Source organism: Carassius auratus, chromosome 36 (genome assembly GCF_003368295.1).
Source record: "Carassius auratus strain Wakin chromosome 36, ASM336829v1, whole genome shotgun sequence".
Classification (NCBI taxonomy): Eukaryota; Metazoa; Chordata; class Actinopteri; order Cypriniformes; family Cyprinidae; genus Carassius; species Carassius auratus.
The window spans coordinates 13,467,130-13,486,676 of record NC_039278.1 but is presented as its reverse complement, the minus strand read 5'-3'; the positions used below and the strand labels follow the sequence as shown (position 1 = coordinate 13,486,676).

Genomic DNA, 19,547 nt, shown 5'->3' with positions numbered 1-19,547 from the left:
ATTATTTTTGAATATCAAAATATTTTGAGGCTGTTAAACCCTGTTTGAGCAAAGTCAGTAAGGTTTAGTGCAATGAGATATAACATTAGAATTTTGGGGTAAAAGAAAATCCTCTCTGGGTCAAAATGAACATATTGCAACACACGGTTATTAGGCTATTACCATGACCTATCTACTTGTTTTTTAGCTAACTTTGCAGAGAATGTTCAACACTGATGTGGATTTGACATTTTTATTGGTGTTCACGGAAACAAACCACATTGCTTAAAAAATAATGCATGTTGTTTACACATCATGTATTTCATATATACACCTCAGTACATCAGGAAAATTGTCTCTTTTGCACAGCAAAGATAAAACATTTATGTCTGTAAGGACATGTATAGGAAAACAATATTATGCACATAAATTATAACACAATGCTTGTCTGAATTCCACCACAGTGCAAAAAAAAAAAAAAAGTTACAAAGGAAAATAGTTTTGTAACTCATTGTTCAGTTAGTTTAGACACCACAGAAAGAAAGAAAGAAAGAAAGAAAGAAAGATTTCAGGACTGCGGTTTTTCTCAGTAAAAAAAAAAAAAAGAAAGAAAGAAGAAGCAAAAAAGAAAAAAAAAAACATTTCCTTGACGGAAACTTATTAGGTAAACAAGAGCATTCCTAAAATCTCTTACACCATAGAGAGGTTAAGCAGAGACTTTAAGCGTCTTACTGAGCAGAGGACCTCTGGTGCTTCAACCCAGACCCCTAATGAGGGATTATTGTGCGAGTGTCTCTTAAATCCACAAACACTTTCATGGCTTGTGTCTCAATGCCTGAGTTGACTACCTAGACAGCATTTTGGGGCACTCCGAGTCAGCAGAATTCCAAAGTGTTTTTTCTCGGTTTCCATTCATTGATTATTTATTTATTTATTTTATTTTTTTTACATTTAAACTCAACTCTTTCAATCTGTAATTTTTTTGAAAAAGTGCATATTATAACTTTGGCTTTTACTTAAGGCAGCAATCAAATTCCAATTTTTTTTTCTTACAGTGTGCATCAGTTTGGCCCAAACATGTCTAGGTAGGCAGCTCACTTACTGTGAATGCTAACAGCGCGCTTTCAAGTCAAGTGGCACATTCAAGCACCCAAACACTCTTCATCATCATCTTTACGATGAAACATCGCATGACATTGCTCACTAGATTGTCTTTAGATCTTCGAGGACGATCAGCTGACTTCTTGCATTTTCCCATCCACAATGCCATTGGGAAAAGAAATAGTCTCTTGGTTGCCGTCTATGGAGGACTCGCTGCCCGTGCTCTCTCCGGACAGCAGGCGAGTCACCCTCAAATCGGCTTTTAGCGTCTGCACGTCGTTCCCTATACTCATCGAGCCCAAGTCATTGATTATCTGGCACAGTTCTTGATTGCCGTCGGCCACACAGTCACTGTCGTTGTCCAGAATATCCTCGCACTCAAAGTGCATGGCTTTCTCCTCCTCCTCCTCCCCGATCAGGTCCTCCGTGATGGCGCCCAGCTTGGGTGCGCTCCTGCTGCGCTCCACCGGGGGTTTATAGTAACACTGTCCGTTTAGCAGCTTCCTCAGGGGCACCAGGGGAATCGTTTGCTCCCCGACCAACTGCTGTTGCTGGTGCCTGGCATCGTCCCTTCTTTTGAGTCTTTTAAACTCGGCCAGTGCTGTCGCGGAGGTCTGGTAGAGGAGCAGCGCCATGGCCTTCGCCTTCTCCGGTTTGGACACCAGCACGGCGTGACAGCGCAGCATCACCGCCTTGTGCTTCATCTCGTGCCGGTAGATCCAGGCGAAGATCTTGGGGAGCCGCGGGTCTGCGACACAGTAGGTGATCCTGTGCAATAAATACAGATGTCCTGGTCTCTTCGCCTTCTCGTCGAGGTGGACCATGCGGATGCCCTGCGAGCTGATGGTCAACTTCATCTTGGTCCCGTTCTTGCCCATCTCGCTCTTGCCCCAGATCTTACTGACGGCCACGTCCGTGCATCCGTCCCCCTTGGACTGGATGGTGGTGGCGTTCCCCAGGTATAAGACCGTATACGTAGGGTCCTCGCTGGTGATTTTCACCTTTTTCCTCTTGGATTTGAACATGCTCCCGACTCTGTTGAGTGCGTTCTCTGGGCAGGATTTGGCGAAGGAGGTGAGCGCGGAGTAGTTGAGGCTCACGGCATAGCCCTTCTGCTTGGACTGCTGCTTGTCTTCCTCAATCAGCTCGAACTTGCTCTTCTTCCAAGACAACATAATGCTCGAGTTGAGAAAAGTGAAGATGCTGAGTGTACTCTAGTAATTCTATTACGACTAAATTCTACCTCGAGACAGGCTTTAGTCATCTGTTGGCTTGCGTTAAGACATTTTCAAAAAGTTGCAGAATACTTCATAGACGTGAGCGGAGGAGTATCGCATCTGACGCTACATTCACTGCCCCGCTAAATAACACTCTGTACAGTACGTAGCGCGAAGCAGCTATTTATATACCGGGATGTACCACCGCAGCCTCACGGAGGGGTCGACACAGTGAGGACGATACCAAACCGGGTTTAATGCTGTCTGGGGCTGGGATGTTTCGCCCAGCTGTTTCCGTATATGTATGTATTAAGGATATTTATCTAAAGTGTTTCAAATCGGCTTATTTGTTGTCCTTTCTGTGCAAACTTATGCGAATGTCAAAGAGTAAAGACGTGATTAAATTTTGTCTAGTTTTGGGACAATAAAATGTCCAAATATATTTAATGATTTCGATGTGAAACTTTCTTTGAATTTTAATAATTTTATACTATAATAAAACTAATAATACCGAATGTAATATAAATAAATATATTAATACAATGCAATTTATTATTACAACATATGCTACAATAGTGACATTTTAAAGTATGGGACGTATATAATAATAATAATAATAGTAGTAGTATAATTAGTATTAGTGTTTAAGTATTGGTTATATATTATAAGCATTAAATGTAACTATTATTATTATTATTATTATTATTATTATTATTATTATTATAATCATTAATGTTTAATTATTAATTATTTCAATGATCTAATTTATTATAATTATCGCCTCTCTCCCACCCTAAATTAGAGAGGTTCGCTGTGATTTTGCCAAGACATGTTCTACATTACTGTTCAAAAATATAGACCAAACCCAATTCCTACCTCTAAACCTAACCCTACCCTACCCATAATGTATTCCTAAAATCAGTGTGAAATGATTAATAAACGTTGGAACGTTGTTCCAAGATCAACACGATTGCTGATCCGGGAACATGTTGTACTTGGTGAAATCACGCTCACCACGAGGGAGGCATGGATGGAGCCAGAAGGGTTTGGGCGAATCAGACGCTTGTTATGTGACGCTCTCTACTGGTGGCATGTCAACAATGCAAGGAAACTATTTCTATTTTTTTCTTCAGTGGCTACAAGCAGTTTGCGAACGACTCTACATCCGGAACTATTCGAAGCGCAGGCTTTGGTTCCCCTTCGGACATATTTTAGTGAGCTCCCTGGAACAAACCAAAAATTCATTTTTCTCTTAGTAAATTCTATCACTATCAGCCTACTTAAATGATCGAACGTGGAAGTACATCATTTATATTCAGTATCTAAACACATTGGGTGTCTGAAGAAGAGGGTCCTCTCATGGTCCATTCCTTATGACTTCCTTCCTCTGCCATAACAAACATGTCACATGGGTGAAGTTTTAACTAGGGAAAAAAGGCACATGAGAACAAAGTGCAGCAACAAACATTTATGTATTGGACTACAAATTATCTTAAAATGAAATATTTCTTTTCTTTATGCAAGAGGAAACTCAGTATCTGGTTGAATCTGGTTGTGTTCTAATTGTCTAAATGTCTTTTAGCTTCACACCAGTGAGATGAATGATGGATATGATTGGGGTCGACTCAACCTGAAGTCTGTCACAGAGCAGAGCTCTCTGGACAACTTTCTGCCCACAGCTGAACTTGCTGGAACTGAATTTGTTGCTGGTAGGTGTTGACTGTATCTCCGGATAATTTATATGTTTACTTCTAGGAATCTGAATTATTATTGTTGACTAAAAAACATTATAATTATTTTTTATTTTTTATTTTTTTGTATTAACTGAAATGAATCTGAAATGCATTAAAATGTACAATAAATATTAGAATGGTATTATTTAAAAAAAAGTTTAACTAAGCAAAAAAATTAGAAATGTTGCCTCAGCAGCTATCTGAAATAAGGTTAAGGTGAAACACTAAAATTATTGGAAATAAATAAAAGCTAAAAAAAAAAAATACCAATATATGTATAAAAAAATTTAAGATTTAAAAAAATTACAAAGCGCATAACAAAACGGAAAAACATTTACTAAAATTAAAATAAAAACAGAAAATATCAATATAAGAACTATAATATTATAATAATAACAGTAAAATAACACCGTTTGGAACAGAGTAATAAATGTGGTGTTGTTTTGCAGAGAAGCTGAATATATAGTTCATCCCAGCTGAGGTGAGGGCCGGCTTGCTTTCTGCTGAGGAGTCCACACACGGCCAAAGAAACTCCACGAGGATAACAAACAGTTGTTACGAATTCCCCGAAGGTGAGTTGTTGTGCAATTACAGTAAATGTGATTTCTTTAAACCTGTTTTAAAATTCCATTGATCTGTTGTAGATGCACAGTCATGGAGCAGCTCATGTATTCAGCATTGTGTTCTGTCACTGCAGGCATCCTTGGGATGAGAGCACAAGCCCCAAGGTCCTGCAGCAAAACGAGAGGGACAGTTTCTTGACTGTCCTATTATTTTAAATTGTAATAATATTCCACAATGTTACTGTTTTTATTGTATGTATAAAAAAACATTTCTAGGTTTCCATTAACATAAAAAAAAAAGTTTAAATGACACAAATACTTTGTTTTGAATTGATCTGTTATTTTCAAAAGCATTTTTTTTTTTTTAAGCGAACTGTGAACTTTTCCATGTTTGGTGATTAAGGGAGATGAAGGACCAAGAGGATCAGAGTCATCCAGAACAGGAAGCAACATCCAAAAATGTCACAGATCTTTATTTGGAGCATCGCACTCCAACAACTGAAGAGAAAGATGAGAGTGTGCAGGAAGAAGAAGAGGAAACTGAAGAAGCAAGAGTCTGTGTTGATGAAAGTGAATGGCAGACAAGCTCTGAGGAATCATTAGACGTAGGTCATGCTGAGGAGAAACCAGAATCCACAGCGGTTTCATCTTTCTACAACTCAAGCTGTTTGCTACGTCAAAATGAGCTGCTGTGTGTTCTGGGCCAACATGTAAAGCTGGTCAAATCACAGTTGGATTGGTGGATCTGCCGGAAATTCCTCATTGTTTAAAATATCACTCATAATAACAAACATGGGTTCCCACGGGTCCTTGAAATCCTTGAAAGTTTGTGAATCTGACTTTTTTTTTCAAGGCCCTGGGAATTTTTTGAAAATAAACATACATTGATACAGGTCCTTGAAAGTGCTTGAATTTATTTTATTTTAAGTTTTCTGGAAAAAATACAATTTTATTCCTTCTGTTCCACTATTGTGTTATTTCGCCAACATTTTGTGGCCTAGGCATAGAAGCTTTCTTGATTTACAATAGTTACATGCATTTATGTGTCTTCTTAAAAAAATAAAAATAAAAAATAAAAAGGGAAGTCGTGGCCTAATGGTTAGAGAGTTGGACTCGCAATTGAAAGGTTGTGAGTTCGAGTCTCGGGCTGGCAGGAATTGTGGGTGGGGGGAGTGCATGTACGGTGCTCTCTCTACCCTTAATACCACGACTTAGGTGCCCGTGAGCAAGGCATCGAACCCCCAACTGCTCCCTGGGCGCTGCAGCATAAACGGCTGCCCACTGCTCCAGGTGTGCTAAATGCAGAGCACGAATTCTGAGTATGGGTCACCATACTTGGCTGAATGTCACGTCACTTTCTTATTAACTACTTTAACCACCAACCAACCACACCCCAGATCTGTCAAATGGCTAAAAATGTGTGCAAAAAAAAAAAAAAAAAAAAAAGATAAGCTTTTTTGAATAGTTGTGTTTGACACATGAAAACTGTAACAATGTTTCTTACAAGAAAACATAATGTAACCTCTCTCTCACTTGAAATGTGTCCCCACGTTAAGAAGAAAGTCCTTGAAAGGTCCTTGAATTTAAATTTAATAAAAATGTGGGATCCCTGAACAAACCATCACTCTGTTTTTTTTTATCAGTGTATGGGATGAAGAGATTAATGAACACAGACAAAAGCTAATAAAAGAAGCCCTCATTAAATGTCATTGAAAGTAATTTTATTCTTTACTAAAATTGTGGATAACAGAATATATGGATGTCTAACAAAGCTGACAATGATCCTATACGTTTAGTGACAGTTTCTAATTTGCATCTAATTTGTCTAAAATGTAACATTAATACTGCATTTTTCTTGAAGCTATAAACTATTTAAATATGTGATTTTGTGGAAATGTATGGTAGTTATAACCAAAGGTTTATAAATTACCTTTTTAAAGAAAAATAAAATGATTGTTCATCTAAAATGGAACGTGTGTATTTTTGATGCTGAGATTGGAGATGAACTGTTGCAAGTTTCTTACTTTCAATCACATATTTGGAAATATTCCATGCAGTTTCTCAGTGACAAAAGGTCATAATAAACTACATGCATTTTGCACACACACACTTGTTTATAATAGAACAGATTTAAAAGTGCAGGACTGCCAGTCAACCCCCTCACTCAGAAAATCTCTAGAACCACCCTCAAAAGTCTAATTCGCTAAATATGAAAACAAAGTAAATACAGGTATATATATATGTACAAATAGAAGCTAAATTTGGTGTCAAAATCCCCAAATTGGCAACACTGAGGACTGGCTAGAGACCGCGTTCTATCCATAGTCTTACAGCCAATCAACTGGATGGACGTCAGCGTACGTAATTAATATGTATGAGATAAGCATGTGGGCGTTACCTAAAAGGTACAGGTGATTGATTGACGGGTGGTTCACTACATTCATACAGCTGGCAGCTAATGATAGAAGTTAGAAACAAACAACTTGTTTTCTCAGTGTTTCATCTCCCTCAATGGATGACAACTTAAGTGAAACATATGGATAAAATGACCATTTTCTACAATGTCTACCGATGGAGCCCAGAGTTTGTTAAAGGCTGTCTTTCGACATATGAAGAACATACTTGCATCTCAGCTGCTCTTTACGTTTTGTCTGCTTTGATGTTACTGGTTTCCTGTTCACTGTGAGTGTGGTGTGACTAAAATTTGTCGAAGTTTGTAAATGGATAAACTCTTCATGTGTCGCTATCTCTCAGTCTTCTTTATCACAGATGCAAAACGCGAAGCAAGAGTTGGGGTGATGAAGCAGTCTGCGCTTTGTATTGTTTCGTGGGGAACCTGTGCAGCGCAGTGGGCGCCTTACTTTCCAAACAGTTTGATTTTCAGGTGAGAAATCAGTTCAAACAAAAAAAGAACAAAAGCACAATTTTTTAAATTCCAACGAATTCTTTAATAATAATAGTTAAACTATAAATTCTTACCCACAAAACTGACCATGCCACAAAAAGTGACGCTAACATACTAGGTTGTGTGTTATATACTTTCTTATAAACAATACATTAAATAAAAAGTCACATGTTCTGTCCATCTACTGCAGATTTCTATGGCTTCATATATGGCAGTTTTGGATGTTGTCCATTTCCTGTCAATATCTCTCTCCATTTTTTTATGGTACAAGTCAAAAATGGGTAAGGATTCGATTTCTCTCTCTCTCTCTGTATATATATATATATATATATATATATATATATATATATATATATATATATATATATATATATATATATATATATATATATATATATTCAATATTTCTTTATTGGCATTAATGTAAATGATTTATCGTAAAAAAAATAACGATAAAAATAATGATAATTAAATGAACATCACAGTAATGGAACTGAATATTATCACATCTTAGAATATTAAACTGTAACAAATTACAATGTGTGAACATTTGATACCGCAGTCTTTAACTTACATAGAAACACACACAAATATATATCTCACTTATTAATATAATTGTGCTGTCAATTATCTATCACAATAATTGACTTCTCAATCATGTTCTTAAGGAAAGAAAATGAGAATGGTGTCTAGGAGGAGGAGGCAGAATTTTCTAGTTGTGTCTCTGCTGTTTGTAATGGGCGGCAACATCTACCTGGGTTTGCCTATCCATTTAAGTCCAGTAAAGGTATCTCCAACCATGAGGAGACCACTGGGAATGTTCCTCGATGTATGTAAACTCATTGTCAAAAGAGACCGGCGTATATAGAGCCGTGCCGTATCTGATGCTGTATGTAAATTTATAACATATGCAAAATACTGATAGGTTGTTTTAAGCAAGTGTTACTTTGCACGTGTCTTTTGGGAACAGGACCATACCGAGAACCTTGGTTACATGCTGGGCCTTCTGTCCTTCGCAATCAGCTGGACTGCTAAGCTTCCCTTCATCCTGAAAGCTGTAAGTAGCATTTGTGAGCACTTTTGCAATGTAGATACTTATTTTGAGCTCTTCATTCCGACACATTGTGTCCTTTTGTTTGGCTTAAAAAAAAAAAATCACATAAAAACAAAAATTTGCTGAAGATGTTCTCCAAGCCATCCAGGATGTAGATGAGTTTGTTTCTTCATCAGAACAGATTCTGAGAAATTTAGCATTATATAAGTTAATCACCAGTGGATCCTCTTCTGTGAATGGGTGCCAGCAGAATGAGAGTCCAAACAACTGATAAAACTGTCCTAATGTGTCTTTTCTGTCTTTTGCAGTATAGAGGAGAGCAGAATTCTGCTGTGCAGGTGTGCGCTAGAGTTCTGTGTTCTGTAGCTGGAGCTCTGTATGCATCTGCCATTCTTCTCTATGACACCCAGCTAAGATCTTTGGTCAAAGCAATGCCATGGATACTCTCTGCTATCAGCTGTGCAGTTCTGGATCTTTTTGTATCCTTTGACACGGACTATAAATGACTAAGTTTAATGTACCAGTGTTCTCAGTCTGCTCTTTAACTTTGATGTTCAGATTGTGGTCCTCATCTGTTACAGATCCAACCATAAACGCCCTTCTGTCCGGTCTTTAGACTCTGATACTGACTCTTTACTAGGTGACTCTTCTGTCACGGGTCAGCTGTGTAACAACAATGTTGAATGCTACAAGAAGAAGCACCTGTCAGCAAGAGGCATTTCTCCCAAAGGGACTGACATGGGACTATACATGGATGTCAACATACAGCCAATGAGGAAGGTTTGCACTTTTTATTATTTTGTTAAGGGATTTTATGTTGTAGTGAGCAGTCCATAAGTTATAATAATACTAATTCAAATCAAAAGTCATGGTATATTTGCCTGGTGCCTCTTCCAGGTTTGTCTCAAGGAGGTGACGATCTCACGGGACGGCTCATCAGAGAGTCTTCCTCTAAAGAGGACCGTCAGGGTGGTACGGGTTGATGAACAGTGTTCTTCTGGAACCTCGACGGATTCATCTTCTGTCGCCTCTGAACTAGAGGTTAGAACACCAATTGTTTTCGTTTCAGAGCTTTGACACGACTGGATATGAAATACCCGACCTGTACTGTCTGAGAATCTGAGACCTACACACATGATTTCATATAGCTGAATTTATGCACAAAACAAGTCATAAGTAAAATGAAAATGGAAGATCCAAATAAATGAAATGAACAAAGAAATAAAATAGGTTTATATATATTAAAAAGAAAATTATATTTATACAAGTTATGTATTCTTTTTTTACTTAATCTATGTATCTGTTTGTATATTCTTAAATAATAGGTTAATAAATTTATATAACACAAACTAATACATGAAAAAAAAAAGAAGTGCCGGTGCTGTTTGAATTTGCTTACTGGACACTCGGACTTTCCAGGAGTTTACTGGTTTAAAAAGATATGTTGCTTTTCATTTATAAAATTTTTACAGGTTTTCAAAGGCCACTGTGAATAAATCTAGATTCAAATTCAAAGAGACATGGTAGTCTGTTCATGACCTGATGTTTTATTTACACAGTCATTGGCAGTGACATGGCAGTATTTGTAGATTATTTTCCAACGTGTTTCTATGGTATATTGAAAAAAACAATAAGCATATCTTAAGTTTTAAAGGCTTTTATTGGCAAAAAAATTTGTCAATAGTGTTACCTTGTTCTTCATAACCTCTGCAATTCTCTATAGCATTCTGGATATTAGCTGATGGCAATCCATTCTTGTCTTATTAATTCTCGGATCACAATTTGTGGGCTTCTGCTTGTCCACTCGCCTTTTGAGGACGGATCACAGGTTCTCGATCCAGGGAGTTGACTGGCCACGGTTCCAAAATTTCAAAGTATGATCATCGAGCCACTTCTTTATTACTCTTGCTTTGTGACATGGTGCGCCATCACGCTGGAAAATGCACAGACCATCACCAGATTGCTCATGGATCAGTGGAAGAAGACTCTTTTGCAAGATGTTTTGAAACCATTCATTATTCATGGCAGTGTTTTGGGGCAGAATAATGAGAGAGCCCACTCCCTTGGTTTTAAAGCAACCCCACACATGGATGGTCTCAGGATGCTTCACTGTTGGCACAACACAGGACTCATGGTAGAATTCAACTTTTCTTCTCCGAACAATCCATTTTCCAATTCAGATTTATTTGCATAGAGCTTTTCACAATGCAAATCGTCGCAAAGCTGCTTTACAGTTTCTACATTATATTTAATAATAGCTTATCAGTGGTGACTATCTCAAGTTGATGTCCATATGGCAGAAATGTCATGTAATCAAACAGACGATGTACACTATAAAAAGCATTATATGTTGTGATCAAATTTAAAGCAAAATTTGGTAGTTTTGTATGTTGTCTGAGGGTTGGCATCATCTGAGGTCTTCTGAGTCGTCGTCTTCTCTGGTGTTCAGTCATCTCAGGTCTTTGTAAGAGCTGGATTCAGACTGAAGATCATAGCAGAAACAGAAGGAAATAGAGAGGACAAAAAATTTACGTACTGTAGCTACTTTTCCAACTAAGCAAAAAATGATGCATTCAACCCAAGCTTAAGAATGTTAATGTGCATTTGATCAGATGTAAGTTAAGTACAGGGTTATGAAATGGATTATGGGAATGCTTGGCTAAAGAGATGCATCTTTTTAATCTAGATTTAAACCGAGGTGAGTGTGTCTGAACCCCGAACATTATCAGGAAGGCTATTCCAGAGTTTGGGATTCAAATTTAGAAAAAAGCTCTACCTCCTTTAGTGGACTGTGCTATCCAAGGAACTACCAAGAGTCCAGATCTTTGCGACCTTAGGGAGCAGGATGGATTGTAGTGTGATAAAAGACTAATTATGTACAGTATGCAGGAGCCAAACCATTTCGTAGTAAGTAGTCAAATTTTGTAACTGATACAGAATTGGTAGCCAGTTCAGAGAATGTAAAATTGGATTTTCCAGATGTCTTTTGACATCTTTCTTGGAGATTAGTGGCTTCTTTACTGCCCCTCTTGTCACCAGACCTCTCTCCTTGAAGTCCTTGATGATCCAGTAAATCGTTCTTTCAGGTGCAATATTCTTCGTAGCAATTTCCTTGCACGTGTTTCTTTGAAGGTAACCATTGCTAACAAGAACACAATGATTGGAAATGTTTCTTTCCTCCTCTTATAATCCATCTGATCTTGCAATCTAATTAGTATGATAGTGATTTCACCTGACTAGTACTCATTCACTGGTTCACATGTGCTGCTAGTATGTTTAGTTAATTAAAGGGTTACTCTACCCCAAAATAAAAATTTTGTCATCAATCACTTACCACTGTGTCGTTCAAAACCCGTAAATGCTTTGTTCGTCTTCGAAACACAATTTAAGATTTTGGATGAAAACCGGGAGGCTTTTGACTGTCCTATAGACTGCCAAGTAAATAACAGTGTCAAGGTCCAGAAAAGTATTAAAAGCATCGTCAGAATAGTCCATCTGCCATCAGTTTTTGAACCGTAACGTTATGAAGCGACAAGAATATTTTTTTTTTGTACGTGAATAAAACAATAACAACTTTACTCAACAATTTGTTTACTCTGTGTCTCTCCACATCACCATAGCACCATTTTGGAGAATATTTTTTGACCAATTATAACTTAAAATGCGTCTGATCACTCTACACTATATACTAGAAACAATTAACACCACAACAGGCTAAACAGCAAAACGTGCAAAACCCCAAATTTATGTCACTGCCAAAACGTTTGGCCATGATTGTATACAGAAAGAGGCAATGTGAACACTGAGTGCTCAACACTCAACACAATGTTTAATTCATATTCGAAGACGGAGGGTGTTCTCGTGCAGAAAGTCCAAAATGGACTAATAGAAGTAATAAAATATGACAGTACCAGAAAATCCTAAAAATGTACAAAGGCAACCAGCTATGCCTGTTTCAGCTGAATATTTTGAATATATTCTGAATATATTGAGCAGATGTTTTAACTGGTGGCTGCAGTACTGCTTTCTGAGGGTAGATGGTAGCATAGATTTAAACAGGAAAGGTGAACTTTTGAAACAAATCACGTCTTGACAGTGTTTCAAAAGGATTTATCTACAGTATTTATTTAACATACTGCTTGCACACTTATCTGAAAGAAAACTGACTTTAATCTGTTCACTCAGTATAACTTAATATGAATTGTAAATCTAGGTATTGCTGAAAATGTTGTTGTGTTGCAGTCCATTCCTTTCTTGGCTCTCTAAGTGGCTTTTGAGAATGCCAAGTGATTGAGGATGTAATTTAATCTAAAACAAAGGCAAATCGCCCTGGATGAAAACAATTGAACTTTGTTTTATTCACTAAACAGGAAAAAGCTAAGCTTGTGAACCTCCTGAGCCACAGTGTGTGATAAAGGACCGAGTTCAGACCATGACATTTTTCTTGATGTCAAGCTCAGTCTTCCAGTCACAAATGTATGATTTCTGATAGCCGTTACTGTAGGGAAATTATTCAGTTTCTGAGTGACTAGCATCAGTTACATGGTGGAACTGTTAAATAAGTAATATAATTTGTTATATGAAGACTCAAAACTAGCTGTGAGAGTTGAACAAAATAAACATATTTTGGCCTATTAACTATGACCAATTAAAATGGGAGATTCTTGCAATTTCATTCCATTGTGTCGTCTACTGTAAGCAGTTGTGAAGGAGAAAGCTGGGTTTGGTGTTCCCGAAGTTCTTGTTGTTGCTTAATTGTTCTGCCGTTAAAGATCTGTATTAAAGGAACAGGGCAGGACTTTTCTGAATCGGAAGTGGTGCAAATGGAGATTTGTCCCTCTGCTATTTTAAGAGCGGGATGGGACAGTGGACAGGCCGAGGGAGTTTCTTAACCCTGTTCTTTGAGGAGGGGTTTGTTTGTGTTTGTGCCTAAGTGTAACTAAACATTTCTGTACTTAAGCCTTAAAGGAGTGGTTTAGCCCAAAATAAAGTTTTACTTGCACACAATCTCGTTCTGTGTAACACAAAAGCAGAATATTTTCACATTTATTTACTTATCTATAAAATGTTCATTTTCATTAGTTATTATTATTTGTAACTACTTTAACAATTATTTGTTAAATTTACTTATTAAAGGCATTTTATTAAATAAATGATTTATTATATGTATCAAATTATTTTTATTAAATTATTCATTAAATGTTTTTTAATAAATAATTTATTCAAGGAATTTTATTTATAAAATGTATTAGTTAAGATTAGCATTTTATTTATTAAATGATTCAATCATTAAATGTATTCATTAAATGAGCTTTATTACTTGTTTTTTTTATTATATTTTTAAATACCTTTTTTTCATTATTAAAGTCCGATGTTATTCTTATGTTGTTCTTATTTATTAATTCCTATCATTCATAATCTTACTGTATGCTTTTTTTTTCTGTGATTTATGAAGTGGGACTTTGAAGAAGCAAAAACGCGGTGGATCGCGGTAGAGGAAGCTCCTGAAGAACTGCAGAAAGCAGAGGCGTTCCCTCTCCAGGAGTGGCCAGCAGGTTCGATCTCAAAGTCAACCGGCAGAACTGGCTCTCATGTCTGCTTCTGTAACCGAGCACAGCTAACGGAAAAGCCGGCATCCTCATAATCCGACAGCTAATCCCGATGCCACTCGGGTCACGCATTAACATGATTTGAGTGTATTTGAAGTTTAATAAAGCAATGTAAAACTATATGTCATGTGTAAAGCTATTTATGTAATTGATATCAACAACATGCTTTTTTATGGAACTTGGATTGTCAAGCAAAGTTTTGAGTTTACCTGCAAAGGAGATATTGTGACAGTTTTTCTCATACAGCACAGTACCTCAGCACCTATTGTAACCCACTTTAGAAGGCCGATCTACTCTTGTATCTTTCCCTCATTGCGACTAAGGCTCCCGGCATTTCCATGTCATTCACGTTGATGACTTTTTCCATTGTCGTCCCCTTTCCTCTCCAGAGCCATGCTGCTGATAAATGTGATGGCTCTGAAAACCTTATCAGACTTATCGTTTTCATAGACGATACAGAACACTGACAAATGAAGGGAGGTGTCACATTGACTGCCCTAATAAAAACAATATAACCCTTTTGCATGCTCGCTAGGTTGGGAGGTCACTTCCTTTATTTTGATAGTTAGCCAGACTGGACACAGCCCAGAGTCCTGAGATAAGGTGTAGACTAGACTGCGAGTGTTTTCAGCGTCTTCGATGGTATCCAGACTTGGCCTGCCTTGACTTGTGACTTTGCCTCCCACGCTCTTTGTATTTCAGTCAGTCAGGTTTAACAGATGGAAATAAGACTCCCTCAAAGCATGATAACAAGACAATGTGTTGATTAGAGTATGTCAAGAACATGAGGACATTTTCTTGTGCTAGTGGCTTTGTGTTGGGGATGTGAATAATTTTTTTGGCCCACGCAGAATCTACAGAGCTAGAATTTATTAATTCACAAAGTTCCACGCTTTCTGTGTCTTATGCATATAGGTATATTTAGTATTCTATGTTTTGACTAGGTGTAGACATGGCTTATGTGTGGCTGATTTTTTTTTTTTTTATCATTATTTATTTGATTATTAATTTCACTGATAATTTGGCTTGTTTTATTTTGTATTAAAAACAAATACAATTTTTTTTAAAATCTTAATTATACTTTTTTTTAAATGATAGATTACTCTATTTTAATTATAATATTTTACCATGTTCAAATCCATTCTTCAGATTAATGTTGAAAAATATTCAGAATTTACTTGCTAATGTGAGATATCAAAGAGATCAAAGAGATATCAAAATTCATCCCAAAATATAAATTGTCATTGGTTACTGAGCCTCATGTCATTCCAAACCTGTATATCTTTATGGGAAAAAAAAAGAAAATGTCTTGTTTTGTTTAGTTTTTTTCCATTAAATGAAAGTCATTGGGGTTCAAAGTTGTTTTGCCTTTAGACCAGGGCCAGTCCTAGCATTTTGGGGGCCCTAAATTGAATATTTGGTGTTATTTGAGAAACACCAAAGTGATTAAAAATAACCTGAACAGTTGTTTGAAAACATGTAAATACTGTTGAACTACCTTTGATCTCCGTGTCAAACAAGCACGTGTCAGAAGTTATGATTTCTTTGTGTTGAGGGGTAACCATGGTAACAGCAGTATTTCTGCTGCTCCTAAAGCGCCACCTGCAGTCAGAGAGTGAACTGCATATTTATTCAGAACTTCTGCTGTTCTGCTTTTTGCTCAGATCAACGAGAAAATCTGACCCAACTTTTACGCAACAAATTCCTAGTCTTCTAAAACTTAATATCGATAGAAAATAAGCGACTGTGCATTCTAAAAAGCTAGACCATTTTATATAATAAGATATCTACAAATTATTCACACATTTTGAAGTGCCCACAATGTTCATTACTGTTGTTTCATTCACAGCCCCTCTTCAAAGCGCTTGCACCACGATACAGCAACCGCTATTACAACAATATACTTTTAAAATTACTCACCCTTATCTTGATTACTTTTTTCTCTTCTACTTCTCTGCAGTCTGCACCAGTTTTATAGTGCTGCCTCTAAATTTTCAAACATTAACACACTTTATCACTTTATCAAACTTTATTTGTTATTATATTATTTTGTTATTATACCGAGCATTACTGTCCGAACACTGACATGGAGCCCCCTGGTGGTCACAGGTCCCTTTGCAACCGCTTATATCGCTTATTAGTTTTGGGCTTCTAGTTTCTAGTTTTTGGAAAAAGTGTTATGTCATTATCTTTTATGTACGGTTACAGCTTTTATTAATATTTTGAATTAGCTTTTCACATGTTCAGTTTTCACTTTTTTAAAATTAAGTAATTTTGTTCTGCATATTTTAAAATATTACTATTTAGGTTTAATTTATTTTTATTTCAGTTTTAGTTTTTATTTATTTCCAATTAGTCATTTTCTTGCTTTAGCTTAATTTTATTTTAGTTAGTTACCAAGGCAACATTTCTAATTTTCATGTAATTTATAAATGGTTTCCTCTAATATTTATTTTTTAGTTTTAAGTTAACAAAAATCTTTTAATATTTTTAGAAAATATTTAGTTATAGATAATAACCTGTTTGGAAAGGGAATAATTTATTTATTTTGGGTGAACTTTCCTTTAAGCTATAACCTCTATAAAAAAAAAAAAAATTCTTATTATTCTGAAATGTAGTAAAAATGACTAAATTTGTTTACACATTCTTTGTTTTAACCATTGGATTCTGTGCACAACAGATTCTCAGACTGGATTCAGTTTGCTCTCTGACACAGACTGCTGATCCATCATTTCACAGAGCCTCTGATGTAATACCGTGGATAGCGGTCTTCTCTGAAGTCACTGAACTCGGCCTGGCCTGGGGGTCAGTGAGTGGCCTGTCTGTACTGGGCCTGAGTTTGTAGTTAACCCCCCCCCCCTTGAACTTGGAGAAATGAAAGCAAACTGTCCTCTTTGTTTAGAAGTGAAATTCTGTTTGCACATCTGACTCGAAGCATGGATTAGAACATCTGAACCTGCGGTTGTGTGCGAGGACTCTTGTTTTCTTTTGGATTGACGTACTGTACGTCATTGTGAATGGTGTGGCGTGTGTTCAGGCTCTTTCTGATACCTCATTTCTGCCTTTTACTCAAAAGTTCATCCGTTTCCTGTGTGGGTTTGAAGGAATGGTTTGTGTCAAAGCATGTCATTCTACCACATCCTACAAACACACAAGATCTCCAAGATCATGTCAGAAACATCAGCTGAACAGTTAATATATCCAGTCACTGATTATAACAGACTGTCACATCACGTCCTCAATGTAAATTATAGAAGAGCAGTTACTAGTTAGACCTAATTTTGACTTTCAAAACAGCCAGAAAGGTGTGTCTGAAACAGTCTGAAAGGTTAGATTCCCCACTGATCTGACAAAAAGAGAAACCACGGACAAATAGCTAGACTACTCATTCTTATATAACACAGTACTTCAGTAAAACAATACAGCTTCTTATATCACTATGATTTCACTTTTTCTCTACTCATCACTTTCACTTATCACATGTTGTATCATCATATTGATTTTAAGGCAGATAGTGTATTGCTGTAACTCTTCAAATTCAAGCTTATGGATAGTTAACTAATCTATGAAGTAGAGATTAACACATATATAGAAAAAGAGGAAGGTTTGTCAATCTATATTACATGTGTGGTGTTATCTGAATATAATAAAGCGCTATCACTGTTTATCAGTATGCATGTCGTGTTAATGCAGAATAGCATGTATGATTAGATAGTTCTTAGGGTCACGCTCTCTCAGCACCAATAAGGATTAGCTCAGGGCTGTCACATGGCTCTGTGGTGATGTCATATCCTGAATGTCACAGAAGCAGTGTCGCCAACTTAGCAATTTGGTTGCTAAATTGAGCAACTTTTCAAACTACCCTAGAAAAGTTTTCTTCCAAAAGCACCTAGAAACAAATTTAACAGTTAAAAATAAATAAATAATAATTGGCAACTTTTAGCAACTCAATCGAGTTGAGCTGCAATTTGCAATAGTTCAGTTTAATAATAATTTTTAATAATAATAATAATAACACTTTTAGTAGCTTGTACCTGTGTGTTTGTTGATCAGTCAGTACACTGTAAGAAAAATGGGAAATCTTCCAGGACATTATCCATTATCCATCATCCATTGTAACCCAAAAACACAATGGGTAATTTAAAATGCAGGTAACAAAACATTTTGGAAAATTCTTTCATTTTAACAGATTGTGCCTCATTTTATACTTTTCTTGTGTAGTTTAGCATATTAACTAATTACTAATGCACTGCTTAAATCATTGTTGAGAATGTGCAGAATTACTAGTTTATATCTTTAAAAAAAACTTACATTGTAATCATTCAAAAATGTGTTCAGTGATTCAATGTATTTAAAATAGTTATTTATATTTTAACATTATTATCATATATATTACATTACAAACAAATCTAAATCAGAATGTAAAAGAGAAGACCCAGGGCAAGTTGTCACATGGTTTACTCCAATATTAAGTCCATTTCTGTGTAGTCAAATACAGTAAAATATAAATTACCAATAAAGGATACATACTCAAAATAACCCTACATTGAAACAATTACGAGTCAAAACAATTATAAAACAGTAAAAATGTAAAAGGTATTTTTTTCACAAACTATTTAATAGTAAATGCACCAATAGCTTTGTGCGTATTTATTAAAAGCAGCGGTCTGGTTTGAATCCAGATGGGCTTGTAACGCGCGCTCACGCGCACCTGACGCTGTTCTACAGTCGGTGACCTCACATCCTCTGCATCACTCACTTCCTGTGCATGCTGAGGCAGATCTGGGCAGTCTTGGCACATTTACATACACACTCATCTTCTGTCAACTGTAACGTTCCACTGGAGCTGAGCCCGCGTCTTTTTGTCCGCGATCCTCGCACTTCCATCATGACCCAGAGGTGATCCTCGTTCCCGGTGGTTCTGGGTGAGTGAGATTTAAAACACATGCAAACACGTCGTCGCGCGCGCGGTCACTCACTCACACGCGCACACAAGCACAGATCTTTTCATTGATGTGTCAGTATGAAGTCATGGCTGCTTCTTTCTTCGGTTGGTTTATAGGTTTTATTTCAATAATAAATTACTGAAATAAACTAGAACTTGTTTTATAAGGCTTAGTGAGTAATGTCTTGATTTAATGTCTTATATGACATGATTAACCAAGTAACGCTGTTGTGATCTGTAGCCGAGTTTGTGTAACGTTACTTCACTTTTTTTTTGGTTTTCATACAGCGGTGTGATTTAAAGGGATCGTTTACCCACAAAATAATTGACTCATTCTCACGTTCTTCTAAACCTGTAGGACACTGGTTCTTCAAATGAACTCAAACTTAGATGTTAGTCAGATTGTAGAGGACTGACATCCTCAGTCACCATTCACTTTAA

The 19,547-nt window shown here is 36.6% G+C and overlaps 3 protein-coding genes and 1 long non-coding RNA gene across 7 annotated transcripts in view; 3 read left to right on the top strand and 1 right to left on the bottom strand.

The window, feature by feature from the left end:
- Nucleotides 1-218: 218 nt before the first annotated feature.
- On the bottom strand, nucleotides 219-2,505 carry LOC113055329 (protein FAM43A-like). Its single transcript, XM_026221567.1, has one exon. It carries the CDS (start codon nucleotides 2,253-2,255, stop codon nucleotides 1,212-1,214), a length of 1,044 nt encoding a protein of 347 aa, XP_026077352.1. The 5' UTR covers nucleotides 2,256-2,505; the 3' UTR covers nucleotides 219-1,211.
- Nucleotides 2,506-3,072: 567 nt separating this feature from the next.
- LOC113055330 (uncharacterized) lies at nucleotides 3,073-5,653 on the top strand. Of its 2 annotated transcripts, none has more exons than XR_003277516.1 (4): nucleotides 3,073-3,709; nucleotides 3,880-4,006; nucleotides 4,480-4,602; nucleotides 4,675-5,653. It is a non-coding gene; the product is annotated as an uncharacterized LOC113055330 (long non-coding RNA). The 2 variants fall into 2 exon arrangements; XR_003277515.1 differs by having other exon boundaries at nucleotides 3,073-3,769.
- A 960-nt stretch (nucleotides 5,654-6,613) lies between these two features.
- Nucleotides 6,614-14,281, top strand: tmem44 (transmembrane protein 44). The gene is made up of 9 exons (XM_026221559.1): nucleotides 6,614-7,275; nucleotides 7,348-7,477; nucleotides 7,689-7,779; nucleotides 8,167-8,327; nucleotides 8,469-8,555; nucleotides 8,861-9,031; nucleotides 9,111-9,332; nucleotides 9,450-9,593; nucleotides 14,008-14,281. Exons 1-9 carry the CDS (start codon nucleotides 7,130-7,132, stop codon nucleotides 14,194-14,196), a joined length of 1,341 nt encoding a protein of 446 aa, XP_026077344.1. The 5' UTR covers nucleotides 6,614-7,129; the 3' UTR covers nucleotides 14,197-14,281.
- A 4,616-nt stretch (nucleotides 14,282-18,897) lies between these two features.
- Nucleotides 18,898-19,547, top strand: part of LOC113055324 (probable cation-transporting ATPase 13A3) — a 41,351-nt gene continuing 40,701 nt past the window's right edge. For all 3 annotated transcript variants that reach the window (XM_026221558.1, XM_026221556.1, XM_026221557.1), the window contains exon 1: nucleotides 18,898-19,086. The gene's annotated coding sequence lies outside the window, so the exon portion shown is untranslated. The remainder of the gene's footprint in view (nucleotides 19,087-19,547) is intronic.